Raw genomic sequence first — 16,025 nt, 5'->3', positions numbered from 1 at the left:
ACTCAGAGTGATTTCATGTGTGATAAACCTGAAGTATGGCAAGTACATGTAATTACTCAGTGATTGCATGTGTGATAACCTTGAGGTATGGCAAGTACTTGCACTTATTTAGAGTGATTGCATATGAGATAAACATGAAGTATGGCAAGCATATGTACATGCAATTACTCAGAGTGATTTCATATTAGATAAACCTGAAGCATGGCAAGTACATGTAATTACTCAGAGTGATTTAAAAGCTATACACTTTGTTTTGCATAACACTTATTTAGATCATAAACTCAAAATTTACAAGTATTATAATTTAAATAAATCAATTTTAATTTAATTTTAATTTTGAACCTGCTTAAAACATATCAGTATAGTAATAATTCTAAATATCAGTGTTAAGAACAGTCCAAAAGTAGCTTTTCAAAGTCAAGCCAGTTTACAAGAAGAAAACATTTAATCCTATCTAAATAATTTTTTTCTTCAATTGGTAAAGAACAGAAGAGCTTATGTGACTGCCTGTCACTCATCATCTACCATGTGTCAGGCATCATTCATCATCTACCATGTGTCAGGCATCCATATGTTTGTTATGACAGGTTTTTATGTACAGTAGAACCTGTCTTGAAAAACCACCCCTTCTGCCCAAAAATTATGATCTCTCAAGACAGGTGGCCTCTCATTACAGACCATAAAACTATATAATCAATCAATTTGTGTTTTGAGAACATGGTCTCTCAAGACAGGTGGTCTTTCAAGACAGGTTTAACTGAATTGCTACTCCTCCTAAACTTATATCTAGAAGGATTATTTTCCATGAAACATCACACATACAAGCATCCCATGGTCTAGCATGGTCTAGTCTGTCTTATTGAAAATGGTGTACCAGGGCAACCAGTATGGCAACCATGGTGGTCCTGAAAATTGTGGTATTACTCCTTGACCAAAATAAGTGGTTATAGTGAAATGTGAATTTCAAGGTGCAAAATGATAGTGGTGCTTATCTGACATCCAACATGGGCACCATCCTGAAAATCTTGATATTAATAGTTCTTCTGAACAGATGGTCAAACTGACCTGGATTTCAATAAAGTACTTCTTATGATATACAGTTGATCCAATATTGTCTCCATAAATGGCTGCCAGCCACTGTGAAAAGTCTCACTGCAGGCTACTTTTTTCTCCCTGAATGGATGATCATATGATACATATGGTTCCACTGGCTTTAAACCAAAAATACTGTTTTAAAGTCTGTATACCAAACATATATTTTCATAGCTGAATTCTACCACTTTGAGAAATAAGAGTCCAAAAATTGTTTGCAAAACCAGCATCCACACATTACAGCAAACCAGTCAGAACCAGTCTAGTGAGGACCAGTGTAACAACTGGTGCAGTGGTGCATACTCAGATAAGTCTGTAAACAAAAAGCTGTAAATGGATTAGCTTACGGTTTAACTTGGACAGATTAATATGGTCCCTAATATCCTGTGAGTCTTTGATTAAAAATTGTCCATCCTTTGGTGGAGTTGACTTTGGCAGCAACACTTGTTTAAGTATTTTGATTTTTTTAATCTTATTTAATTATTATTATTGTGTTTTTCAGAATGTTTTAAGAGAAATATTTAAGGACTGCTCATATTTTTCTGCTCAGTTCATTAAAAAATGACAATGTATGATTTTCCCAATGAAAATGGTGTTCATCTCACCTCCAACATGGTACCGTAGTGACCAATTAAAAAAATATTCTTATGAATACTTCTCTTGAATGAATGGTGACATTGACATGGAGGCTGTACTAAAATTACTGTTTGTAATATGTAATTGGTTTTGAAGGAGAATGGTGCAGATCTAACCACCAATACATCCATGCTTTTGTGAGGCAGTTTGAAAACCAGACCAAATTGAGCTTTTCAACACAGTGACTTTTACATATACAAATCAGTCTTGACCAGGCTTTGAATTTAATTCTGCAAATAAGCAAATTTATACTCAATGCTCTAATATTGATTTTTAAGGTCATAGATCTTGACTCAGGTTTTTAGATGTTTGGGCATGTGAGCATGATAACAGAAATGTGTCTGAATAAATTTATATCAAACCAGTATAAATAAATAAATAAATTTATATGTAAAAAAAAGGTATGAATACATTTATATCAAACCAGTATGAATAAATTTATATCAAGCCAGTATGAATACATTTTTACCAGTGTGAATACATTTTTAGCAAATTCATAATGTGGATATTTGCACAGAATACATTGAATGATGCCACTTCAGTAACTTTTTTCCACACATACACACAAACATATATATATGTGTTGTAATCTTCTGGCATACATGTTATCAGGTTAAAACATGTCTGCTGGTCTATTGTCAGCTACAGTTGTAGTAAGAAGATAATTTTCTTACCATCCTCAGCATATTGGAATGTCAGTATCAAGAATGCCTGGATAATACTAATACTCAGCAATAAAGGACAGCAGAAACAGGCTTCTCATGAATTCATACAAATTCTTTTCAACCATCAGAGGTTCTATCTCTTTGAGTGCCTACTGTTTTAAATCATCTCCATTTCTGGCAGTTCTTTAATCATAATTTTTGTGTTTCCTTAATTTTAAACCTCAGTTATCTTGCCAAAACCTTTGCAAATAAAAAGATAAAGTGAGATGCAGAGCATTAAATAACCAAGCAGGCAGCATATTTGGCCAAATGTTTAATTGACTAGATTTTTCATAGATGCTTAGCATGAATTGCATGCCAATAATATGTTCAATATATCTCCTTATACAGTACCTTTAGATGAATACTAGCTTCATGGACACTGCTCTTCACACTGCAGAACATGGGGTGTTATACAGTCACAAAGAGTGGCAGTCAGTGCAAGATGCCTCCACTTGTAATCCCCAAATACCACCCAGTCCACCTTTACCTCTTCCTCCTCCTCTTCTTCCACTATCTTCTACACAATCTCTTCAACACCATGCCTCCTCACCCTTAACATTCTTAAGTCACAACCACATTCATTCCTAAACTCAAACCCATCTTCTCTCAACAATCCCAACCCAAAATCTCTCCAAGATTCACACTCATTCTCAATCCAAGATTTCAGTAACCACCTCCCGATTTACAAGAATTTTTGACACTGCAGCTAGAGATCTTACTGGATCTGCCCCATCATCACCACCAGCACTGATCCCACCTCCTACTCTCAGCACCCTAGCCCAGTCTTCTTCAACCAGAGTCAGTAAACCTTTTCATATTAAGTTGATGAATGTCTCCTCATCTCTTCAGCAACCTCATACTCCCTCTCCGGATACTTTGGGCCCCCCAGGTGGAAACGGCACCCAACATGGTGACCCAGCTCGACAACCCAGCTACCCTCCACCACCACCACCAGCACCTCCAGGAAGCCAGAATCATCCACCAGTGGACTATGGTGGTGTAGAGGAAGATGTTATGTAAGTTGGAAATAAAAATTAACTGCCAGTCTACCTATAATCTTTACAAAAGAGAAAGCAGTCCAAATGCATCCTATTTATAAATAAAAATTAACTGCCAGTCTGCCTATAATCTTTACAAAAGAGAAAGCAGTCCAAATGCATCCTATTTATAAATAAAAATTAACTGCCAGTCTGCCTATAATCTTTACAAAAGAGAAAGCAGTCCAAATGCATCCTATTTATAAATAAAAATTAACTGCCAGTCTACCTATAATCTTTACAAAAGAGAAAGCAGTCCAAATGCATCCTATTTATAAATAAAAATTAACTGCCAGTCTGCCTATAATCTTTACAAAAGAGAAAGCAGTCCAAATGCATCCTATTTATAAATAAAAATTAACTGCCAGTCTGCCTATAATCTTTACAAAAGAGAAAGCAGTCCAAATGCATCCTATTTATAAATAAAAATTAACTGCCAGTCTACCTATAATCTTTACAAAAGAGAAAGCAGTCCAAATGCATCCTATTTATTTCAATAAAAACACCATAGTATTGTAATGTCCTAAATGATGAAAAACTGTTAGAATAACCAATTAAAACAGACCTTTGAAATCTGATGGCGAACTTTTCTTTACACATCTGATTTTTAATCCATTTTAATGCAGGCCTAATGGCTTAACCAAAATGTATGCATTCATGTTCTACCTGTATTGTGTTCTCAATCAGTGGTACATTTCTGGGAAAATACACTAATGTGGCCTGTATTGTATTCTCAATCAGTGGCACATTTCTGGGAAAATACACTAATGTGGCCTGTATTGTGTTCTCAATGCACATTTCTGGGAAAATACACTAATGTGGCCTGTATTGTGTTCTCAATGCACATTTCTGGGAAAATACACTAATGTGGCCAATTTTGCCCCATCTTGCATGCATATTCAGCTTTTTTGCAATATAGAAAACAAGAGACAGGGACATTTTTGGGGGAATGGAGTGGGCAGTGGTTGTTTATAAGAAAAGACCCAATATCGTCTTTATCATTGGACATTTTCCCAAAACCTAAGATTGTCATCAGCTTGTATTGTGAAGTGATGGTGTTATTCTGTCACTCTGAATGATTTTGTTTTGAGTCAAGTCACTTACAAGATGCATCTTGGAAATCAGTCACTTTTTTTATTCCCAGTAATTATTGTAATAAATCTTGCATTCCTGATGGATAAAAGATTAACACTTGCAAGAGTTCTAAAGCAGCAGAGATTATGAAATGTCACTCAAGATTAATTGCTAGTAATTGCTAATGCTGTACTTTTTGGACAATAAGACCATCCTGGAAGATTAAAAAACCCAACCCAATATTAAAAATACTTTAAGCAAACAAATGGAAAATTAGATCACTCCCTCCTTATTTCCCATTTAACATCTGCAAAATATGGCCTGTGACCTAGTTTTATCACTTAATTTACATCGTAGGATGTGGCTTTAAATAGTTCCCTTATCTGTCTAGTACCCTTGATGAAGTTACCCATGCTTGATACTTTAAAAATTGCATATACTTTTGTTACAAATTCAGAATAAATATGCATGATGTTTTAGAGACACAAAAATTTAAACTGCAATACATTTCATTTGAGATGGGCATGCAGCTTGATGACCCTCTCCAAAAATAGCTGTCATTAATTTCAAGGGAGGTAAATATGATGGTTCACAACTTTTGTTAAAACTATGTAAGGATTTTTCATGATTAACAAGCAATTTATTTGTTATCATTCCATGTGATTAAATGACACAAACCTTTGCTGCTTAAGATAGGCCAGAATTTTTAAACAAAATTTAAGTATCATGCTTAAACAACATACATATACATGTGTGAAATTATTTTAAGAGAAATCTTTTAGTAATAATTTAATGCTTAAGCACATGATATGGTCAGTACTTCATAAAAAGGTCCTAAGCTTGATAACTTTATAAAGAATAAAGATCAAATTTTCAATTTGCTAAATGAGAGGTACCAAGTCAAGTCAAACTACAAGCAATAAAGATTCTGATCTGCTGTAACATAATGCACCTGCATATTAATGTCTGTGCTGTTTGTTCTACTGATTACTCCTAACAAACTGCATAGACCCAGATCTGCTGATGCATTGTGTGCTGGCAGATTTGGGTCTGTGCAGTTTGTAGATGGATTCATCTTATAAGCAAGTATATATGGTAGAACCATATTTACTGGCAGATGTATTACACAAATCAGATTAAGCAGAAATTAGATTGTTTAATTAGACATGGACCTTACATGGTTTGCATGTGTGCAATGATCAGTTACAGGTAGGGTCAACTTTGAGCTGAAGATACTTACACATGTCTAATCATGATAGACCAACTTTACTTTTCTTGGAATTTTGTTTTTATTGGGGCTATTTCTAAACAAGACCAAAACAAGAAAAGGTTAATATAATAAAATATTAAAATTGTGCAAATAATTGTAAAAGATTAGTGTTTTGTGGATCTTTCCTAGTATTGTGATCTAACTACAATCAGATTGTAATGTAATGTACGATGTCAACTATCATCAGATTGTAATGTATGACCTAAACCATCATCAGATTGTAATGTATTTGTAGGATGTCAACTATCATCAGATTGTAATGTAATGTATGATGTCAACTATCATCAGATTGTAATGTAATTGTACAATGAACAATTCAGGTATTATCAGTTATTGATTCTCTACTAAAAGTATTCTTGTCAATGAATTGGTTTGACAGTGGCCATTGAGCTTGCAAGTTGGCCAAACAAAATTACCAGGCCACGATATTTTTCAATACAAATTCATCAACCTATTTATTATAATTTTGAACTAAATTAAGATATAAAATATTATTTTAATAAACTTTAATTTAAATCTAATCCAAATTGTCTTGTCTGAAAAAGTTTCTATCCCTCATCATTTTCAGTGAATAAATTCCATTTATACCTTTTTGCTTATGACGTCACAAAATGACATGCTCCTTGAAACCGTTTTCCTGCAAGTGCCAGTCTAAAACAGAAAAGATAAATCAACTAATAATTATGATCTGGGCTCTTTGGAAGGACAGGTATATTGTATATAATTGCTTATGAGCCCAACTGCAAACTGCACAAACCCAGATATGCCATTGCATAATGTGCCATTAGATCTGGTTCTGTGCATTTTGTTGGGAGTAATCAGTAGAACAAACAACATAGACCCTGATCTGCAGGCACATTATGCCTCAGCAGATCAAGATCTTTGTTGTTTCCAGTGTGACTTGACTTATGGTACTGCCAATATTGGCATTTCATTGCAAATTTCTTCTAAAATGGAAAAATCCCAATTTTGGTTATGTTGCCATCATCAACTCTGGACACGATGGTTATATTTTTACAAATGTAGTCCAATGTCCTATCTTCCATAATTGGGGGAAAATATTCAGTAAGTAAAACAACATACACTCTGATCTGCCTGTGCATGCTGTGGGGACAGATGAGGGTGTATGTTGTTTGCAGTTGAATCTGACCTATATGCAAGTAAAGATGGTACACCAATCTGGTAGAAAACATCATGTGGAAATTTGTAGAATTCCATTCTTCAGTCATGATGTACTACATGTATATTTTTTATATAAACTAATGCACCGTAACTGCATGCTTCTTGTACCTTATGCTTATACTACCAAGCAAATAATGTCATTGCACTGGAGTTTTAGAAAGAATTAAAACATGACCACTTCGTATTAGAATGTGAGAAGGAAGGGACGTAGTACATATATTAAAATATAAAATATAAAATGCTGTGAACATACCTAATTAATATTCTTAGGCATTTTCATTCTTCAGTTTCAGGTCAAATCCAATGTTTGCAAATGTTTCCCTCAGGAAGGCAGTGACCAATGACAGATCTGCACCAAAGATAAAATGACCAATCAGCATTCAGTTCAATCATTCATAAGCAAAGATGTTGCCATTTTATGAAAGCAAGCTAAGTCAAGAAGAGAAATAGAAATCATCTTTACAAGTTCGTCATTCATCGACATAAAACATTGTCAGACTTTAATGCACATGCAAGCTACATGCTTTTGTTCTGCTGGTTTCACTGAAATGTGTTATTTTATTTTGGAGGATAATAATTCTTCTTTTTGTAATTAAGATTTGGATTTTATACACAGTTTACTTACTCAGCAGCCTTTTATTGTTTTCTAGTACAGCATTCTATTATGATAAATAATACTGAAATAATGACAGAGTTTTCTCCTGTTTTCCTAATACACCTATCCCTTGATAATTTGTGCACAGAGTCCAAAAGCATAGACCACACTATACACAGGGAATTGAGTTACTGAGGGACTTCAAAAAATGACAGGAAACCTATCCCCTCTGGACATCTAGAAAAACCAGATGGGATTATGACGCTTTTTAATAACTTAATACTCATTTTAAAATTGCATTGGACTAATTGTCAGTAAAAAGCCTTTCCCAATGAAGTTATTTGTTTTTTTTTTATAAATTACCTTTATTTTCAAAATACCTAATAAATGAAAAATTGTTAGCAACATTTTCCATGAGGTTTTAACAGTTGTCATGTGTACACTGAAAATCAAAACACAGTTGTCAGTTAATTAGATTGTCACAGAAATGCACATGGACATAGCTATGATGGTAGATTGATATTTTCCACATTAGAATGTGAGAGGGCATATTGCATACATGATGATTACACTGAAATCAAATTAAAACATGAATTTTACTTGACAAAACTTATTTAATTGGTATTTATTTATTAACATGTCATCAGCAGTAGGCATTAGTGACATTTTCATTGATTGAAATGTCAAATTATGTTATTTTTTCACAGTGTACTGAGAATGTAATATGAAAAGAAAGTGAACAAAATATATGATTTCTTATTAAAAGTTGCAAATTTCATGATGTTGATTCAAATTTCCAGGTGCAAACCATATTTTCAATGAGAAATGCTTCATATATCAAGATTTCGTTAACTAATTTTGATTTTCTTCACAATTTAATGGGTATTTTCAAGTAAATAACGGGATTCATGGTTCACCCCGCACTATAACGAGGTTCATGCATTATCCAGGTGCTAGTTATCAAGGGAGTGATGTCTACATGTGTATTTTCTTTAAAATTAATAGAGAATTCAAGTTCCACCAAGTGATAAAGAAACAAATCCTCCTCATCTTTAACTGTGTATCATGTAACATATTCCTCACATTTTAATCCATTGATACATAAAATGGCTTTCACTTGTAGATGTTCCATTTTGGGTTGTCAATTCAGAATTTTTACAGTTTTGCCACAGTACATGCCATTTGGACCTTGATGTTGGCAGATGTGTGTGACCAGCATTGTGCAATAATAACCCTAAAAACATCTTAAACTGATTGGTATAGCATTGCTAGATAATCCTTTTATCTGCCAGTATGCTGTATAATCCTTTGATCTGCCAAAATGCTGGAAAATCCTTTTATCTGCCAGTATGCTGGACCTGTCAAATTTCACCCACAAAAGTCTCATTCTTTTGATTTATGATATTCTGTTATTCAGATTTAAGTTAGATTTAACTTTGGATGATTGGATCACCATATCTTTTTTTAGACCGCTCAAGTGGCCTAATAGTTAGAGTGTCTGCCTCTGAAGCAGGAGGTCATGGGTTCGAACCCCGGCCAAGTTATACCAAAGACTTACAAAAAATGGTACTAACAACTGCCTCTCTAGGCACTCAGCATTAAGGGGTAAGTGTTAGGACTAGTTGGCCTGGTGTCAGGATAATGTGACTGGGTGGGGACATCATGCTACATGACTGCGGCATGATGCTCCAGTGCTAGACATCACTATAAACTGCCACACTGCAGACGTCATAGTGATATGACTGAAAAATTGTTAAAGCTACATTAAAAAATCTTGATCATACACACACACACACACACATTTTTTTACTTTAGTGAAGTCCAGACTCACTTTTGTATTGATGAAATCCTGATGTTCAACACTAGTTTTCATGAGACTGTCACTAATGAAACATTTTTGGAGTAACATGGTCACTAGGAGTCTAAGTTTTATTGCTTTCAGGTATTATAGTTAGATCCTTATCCATTTCAGAGGTACAAAGACAAGGTGCTGATTTAATATATTATGTAATATAACTACCATCAGTCATGAAAATCTGTGCTTCCATACCTATAGTTCTGTTTAACCTCTATACTTACAGGCTTGGCAAGTGTAACTTACTAACAGACCTGGCTAGCCTCTGTACCTACAGGTCTGGCTAGTCATCATACTTACAAGCCTGGCTAACCACTGTACTTACAGCTCTGGCTAGTGACTGTACTTAACATGTTTGGCTAGGCACTGTACATACAGGTTTGGCTAGTGACTACTTACAGACCTGGCTAACTACTATACTTGCAGGCCTGGCTAGCCACTGTAATTACAGTTTTTGCTAGTAACTGTACTTACTCGTCTTGCTAGTGGCTGTACTTATAGGCCTGGCTAGTGTCTGTACATACATGTTTGGCTAGTGACTGTAATTACAGGCCTGGCTAGTGACTGTACATACAGTCCTGGCTAGTCACCATACTTAAAGGGACGGCTAGACACTGTGCTTACAGACCTGGCTAGTCACCATTCTCACATGTCTGGCTAGTCACTGTACATACAGGCCTGGCTAGTCACTATTCTTACATGTCTGGCTAGTCACTGTACTTACAGGCCTGGCTAGTCACTATTCTTACATGTCGGGCTAGTGAATGTGAACATGCCTGTTTTAAACCTCTTTGGTCCTGAGTTTATTTACCACAAACATCATACACAATGGTTAGAGGTAGGGCAGTTCTTAGATTGATGGTTGTTCCCAGGTTGACCAATTTCCTCCACTTCAAGATCCACCTCACTCCAACCTCACTCCAACAACTTATCCTGTATAATCTTTGGCTTTGTTATTTAAACAAGAAATTCAAATTGAACCTCAGACTCTAAAAATGTTGACATTCAGTACCATATATACTCACTTTTAAGTCAAGTATAACTGCAGACAACATAGACCCTGATCTTCCATAGCATAATGTACCTGCAGATCAGGGTCAGTGTTACACTGATTACTCTTTAACAAACTGCACAGATCTGCCAGTACATTATGTGGGGCCATGCAGTTTGCAGTTGGACATGACTGATAAGCCAGTATATACAGTACCTTTGATCAGAACAAATTTTCAGCATCATAACTTTTATTTTGCTTGTAGCATGTTAAACTTCAAAGCACTGGCTTACATCACAAGTTTGATCATACACAAGTTTCATCATACTGCACCTCTCTGTACATAACACTAACCTAGATGCAGACATCGAGACAAGATGTTCTGCTTCCTTTACATCATTAATATTTGTGAAGACAGAACTTTGTTTACACCATTTCCAGTCAGGTGTAAAATCGGACATAAACAAATAATTAATTGATAGGTTTTGAGTAGAAGCTTGAATTATGAGCACAAGCAGTTGTAAGAATATGTGTACTTAAATGTGCTGTACTCTCTGTTATTTGTCATATCCTCTAATTTTTGTTGCATTATTAATCCACAAAAAAATGTTATTGGTCCTCTAATATTTTGTGAACAAAGAATGTTTTTTCTTATAAGAAGAGAGAAAATTTTAGATACAGTCGACTCCACTTAACTGCACATCGTTTAACTGCACACTCCGGATAACTGCACGTAGTCACACTGGTCCCATTTTTTTCAATGCTTTTCAATGGGAACAAACTTCGGATAACTGCACTTCGCTTAAATGCACACTCCGGATAATAGCACGATAAATGTTCTGCCCGTGGCACATTATTCATTACAATTTTACTCTGGTTAACTGCACAATGTATAGTCAGGATCAGTTATTGCAAGTCCACTGCTGTAGCGCTTCAAATAAGCCGACAATTAAGCTGGTAAATGCGTGTTTGTAAATGATTGAAATGTAAAGGACGCCATAGGTGGTAGATACATTTATATTCCCGCCCACCAGGGAGCAATAGCGTGGGAACAATCATATGTTGCAATAGATGACGGTCTTCAGACAGAAGGTGAAATCGAGGACTCAACCATCGTTGCAGCTCTTACAGAGACAAAACAAGAAGAAAATGATGAAAGAAGTGATGACGACGACGCAGTAGATGACCAGGTTTCATCTAAAGTCGCTATTCATTCACTCCAGAATTTACGCAGATTCATGGAACAGAGAGAATGTGAACTGTTTGAATTGTTTTACAAAATAGAGTCAGCAATTCACCAACTTATTAGTAAAACTTGCGTGCAGACATCAGTTGCCGATTTCGGAAATCGTAAATTTCATTGTGTTTGATTTAACAATATGACATTAGTGCTGTTCATTGTAGACTCTTCTTTCATTTAAGTAAACGTTGAAAGAGTGGATTCTAATCATCGTTATACGTTATTCTTTTGGGGGTGGGCACCAGACAGATTCCCCCCCCCACTTAGCCAAAGAGTAAATGTTTTTATGTGTTACTGATTTCCCCCGATACGTTGCAATGTGTTTTTATATAATAGAATTTTCTTCAAAAATTTAATGAAGTTTTGACGGGGTATTTTAAACTCCCTAGTGTATTCTATAGGTTTGTTCTTCTGAGTAGGTTTTTATCACCTAACTCGGAGTCCTGCTCCTATTTTTTATTTTGTGACTTTGGCTAGAGGTCCCTATATCCCGTGTCTGCTATAGGTGTTTATGCTATATGTTTGTGCTATAAATGTTTTCGTGTAGGGATAGCCTTATGTCGCATCATACCCAGTTGTTTTATGATCCTCATAAACGGATCTTATAAATTTATTCAAAGGTTAATTTAATATATTTTGGAATTTAGGCGAAGTGGCGGTGCGTTACATTTTATTCAAAAGAAAATACTGTTAGTGTTTTGATGTGTGCTATATACGAGTCGCTCTTCGCAGATTTTGTATAAATTTATCCGAATTCAAGAGAGCTCCATATTTGCTTTAATATTTTATACTTCACTCCCTCGAAAGGTTACTTCTATTTACTTCTTTATATGTTATTCTTCACCTATATTTGTGCTGTGCTGATTTAAAGCTGTACTGTACCGTACTTTGGTTAACTGCACACTCCGTTTAACTGCACAGTCTCGTGACGGGCCCAAGGCTGTGCAGTTAACCGGAGTCGACTGTATATAGAAATATTTAATTATGTCTTTACTGTTTTTTGTTTGACACCTTGAGATATATAATTAAAAGAGCATGTACAAAAAAGAACAAAAATTACAAATGATGTGAAATAAATATATTCAATAATGGCTTTTGTTCCAGAAAAATTTCCTGCAGTTTTATCTAGGTATGTGGGAATGTTAATTTAGAAAGAAATGTCTAATGAGTTATAAATGCTATATTTCACTTTATTACCATATATACTTGCTTATAAGTTAGATCCAACTGCAAACAACACAGACCCTGATCTGTTGTTGCATAATGCACTGGTAGATGAGGGACTGAAGTGTTTGTTCTACTGATTACTAATAACAAACTGCATTGACCCAGATCAGTCAGTGCATTATTTGATGGTAGATATGGGTCAGTGCAGTTTGAAGTTGGCTTTGACTCATTTGCAAGTGAAACTTTTAACTCCCATAATCACTACTAATTACCTCTCGATTAAAATTTTATGCTAATAGAATTAATTGTATGGTGAAAAGGACATGTACTTACAACAAACTTGTGTTCAAACTATAATTTTGTTGTAATTGTAATAATATCATTTGTCTACCATTATCTACAGAATAATAAGAAATTGTTGATTCTGCAAAATTATGTTTCATGACCATATACCAACATATATTTTTCATTTGATATTGTATATCAGTTAATAATTGTAGAAAAAATAGAAATTCATTTTGTGCCATCCAGTGTACAGTAGGCATGGTTTATGTTTCTAATATTGTATAATTTATTTTTTGTGATGGGAATACTGCATAACTTAAATTAATTGCTTCAAAAACCATTTGTAACTCACTCCAAAATATCACAGATGTTTCTTCATCCTTTTTTTTATGTCAATGATCACACAGGCACCAATGCTCAAGATTTCTAGGCATTCATTTAAGTGAAAACTATAATTTCTCTTCATATACATAATATATATCTCTTATTGTTAAGTTTAATCATAAATACATGTATTTTAATTTATGTTTTTGGTTATTGATCGTTTAACATTTAACACAGTAGTAAATGAGACAAAGGAATTATCACTAAGTCTGTGACAATGATGTCAGTTGTGGCCATTTCTTCATCTTCTTCCTACATACATGTATTGTTTCATGCATAAATTAAGTGTTTAGGTATTAGAATAAAGTCATTTAAAGGTTTTTGATTTTTCGTAATGTTGGTCATGTTTAATTACTAAGAATCGAGAAACCCATGAGTATGAACAAATTTCAGAGAAATTTGGTAATCAGTTCAGACAGATCAAATAGTGGGATTTGAACCTTCAATCTTCTGGTCTCATGTCCAATGCTTTAACCAAACAGCCACAACAGCTCACTTGGGTGCTGATCTTTGTGGTGTCCAAGTTATGACCCCATGAGCAGGGTACCAGGGTCCCAAAGGCATGCATGGTGACTGTTTAACTTCCCTTGTAATGCCAAGTAAGAATGGACTTCAAAAGGGATGATATTAACAATTTTGAAGTTTTATTATTACAGTCAAGTACTCAGGGGCAGGAAGATAAGCAGGTTACAATGTTGGTTGTATAAATGACTTGTTCCTATAATGCAGAGAAAGTAATCACATATATATATATATATATATATATATATATATATATATATATATATATATATATATATATATATATATATATATATATATATATATATATATATTCATAAGCAAACATTTGTTAAATACCAAATTGAACAATATCATGCAGTTGTTTTTATTATTTATTACTTGCTACCTTTCATTTTCTATTTCTTTGTTTAAGTTTTACGTTTCAGACAAATTAGTTATAATTTTACAACATTTTAGGCATCTTTCAATATGAACAGTTAATGACTGCAAGCAAAAATATTAAATTGGAAATAGAGTCTTCTGTTTTTGCTAACAAAATAAATGTACAGTACCTCCACTTTTTTCAGTGTGCCATTGGGAAAAGCAGTTAGCTCCCTTTTCTTCAGCATGAAACATATCCATTTGGTGTGTTAGCAGTGCCATTTAGAAACCAATCAACCAAATTTCACCTCTTCTTAAGAGGTAACCATCTTTGTAATGCAGTTCCATGGAAGTACATGTATTGACTGTGGAATTGCAGCCCATCATCCCTTGTCACATTTAAAATCAGACTACTTTAATTTTCAATAATTATTTTAATTGAACAATAGTGTGTCTAATTAGATATAAGCAAAACCTGAATTTTCAACTGGCTCTGAGTTTTCAGAAATGTAGCAGTTTATTTATTATTGATTATATTTCTCTTGAAAACAGTATAATATTTAATATATTCATCATTTTAAATAAATAAAACATTAAAACTTTGCGTATCAACATTGTTTATTTTTTTGTCATGGTCATCAAGGCTTTGTCACTCATCTTCCCATAAGGCCTTTTGATTTCATGGTACAGCCATCCATCCCATGGTGCATGGTCCGTCAGTGGTACAGCCATCCATCCCATGGTGCATGGTCCATCAGTGGTACAGCCATACATCCCATGGTGCATTGTACATAAGGACTTTTGATCTAATGGTATGGCCATCTATCCCGTGGCACATTGTCCATCAACTTTTACCATCTTGTTTATTCTCAAATACCACTGGCACAATTTTAGCCTGTTTCAGCATCCTGGCAATGAGGCTTTTAAAGTTTAATCAGACTGGTGTCAAAGATGGACAACATTTGTTATATTTCTTTTAGCTAAGCCTAGTTGAAGGTCTTATGAACTTCTGAACCTCTAACATCAACTACTGGTGTGCATGAAAGATGCACAAACTTTGGTTTTATTGGGCCAAGACCACTCTTTTAGGTGTTTTGCCTAGTGGCTATTTAGTTATATTTTTTTATTTGGGGTGGGGCTGTTGGTAGTGTGTGTTTGTGAAGAGCAATGAGAGTAATGTTTTTGGGGTGGGATGGGGCAATAAGAGTTACGATTTTTTGCACCACCATTACAAGCAATAAAAAGACCTCTTAACAAGTTTTTAAACACACACACAGAGAAATACTTGAGCCAGATTTTAATAAAAGCCTTTCAGGTTTTAAAAATGATACCAACTCACCATGAAATATAGCCACCATTACTAAAAATAGAAATTGTTTGAAATAGTATTTTTTTAAAAAAAACAAAATAGATTGAATTAGATGAAGAGCATACTGAAAGGATGTGTGAAATTTGCACAAATAATTTCAATCTAATATCAACCATGGCCACACAAGACATGTAAATAAATAAGAAGATTATATGACTTATTAAAACAACTGTCAAATAGAATTTGATCTAAGTATCCCAGCATCAAGGTCTTTCTACTTTGCACACAAGATGCAGACATCAAAGTATCCCACCAT

At 34.5% G+C, this 16,025-nt stretch overlaps 1 protein-coding gene across 1 annotated transcript in view; it reads left to right on the top strand.

The window, feature by feature from the left end:
• The window catches only part of LOC149802631 (BAR/IMD domain-containing adapter protein 2-like), a 111,430-nt gene extending 96,426 nt beyond the window's left edge, over positions 1-15,004 (top strand). The window contains exons 14-15 of the mRNA XM_089951953.1: positions 3,285-3,451; positions 7,286-15,004. Coding sequence (XP_089808079.1) covers positions 3,285-3,451; positions 7,286-7,367 — 249 coding nt within the window. The 3' untranslated portion in view covers positions 7,368-15,004. The remainder of the gene's footprint in view (positions 1-3,284; positions 3,452-7,285) is intronic.
• The last annotated feature ends 1,021 nt before the right edge of the window (positions 15,005-16,025 follow it).

This window comes from Sinohyriopsis cumingii, chromosome 3, assembly GCF_028554795.1.
Source record: "Sinohyriopsis cumingii isolate HCF-2022 chromosome 3, ASM2855479v2, whole genome shotgun sequence".
NCBI lineage: Eukaryota > Metazoa > Mollusca > Bivalvia > Unionida > Unionidae > Sinohyriopsis > Sinohyriopsis cumingii.
Note: the sequence above shows the minus strand (reverse complement) of the source record. Positions and strands in the feature narration are given on the sequence as shown.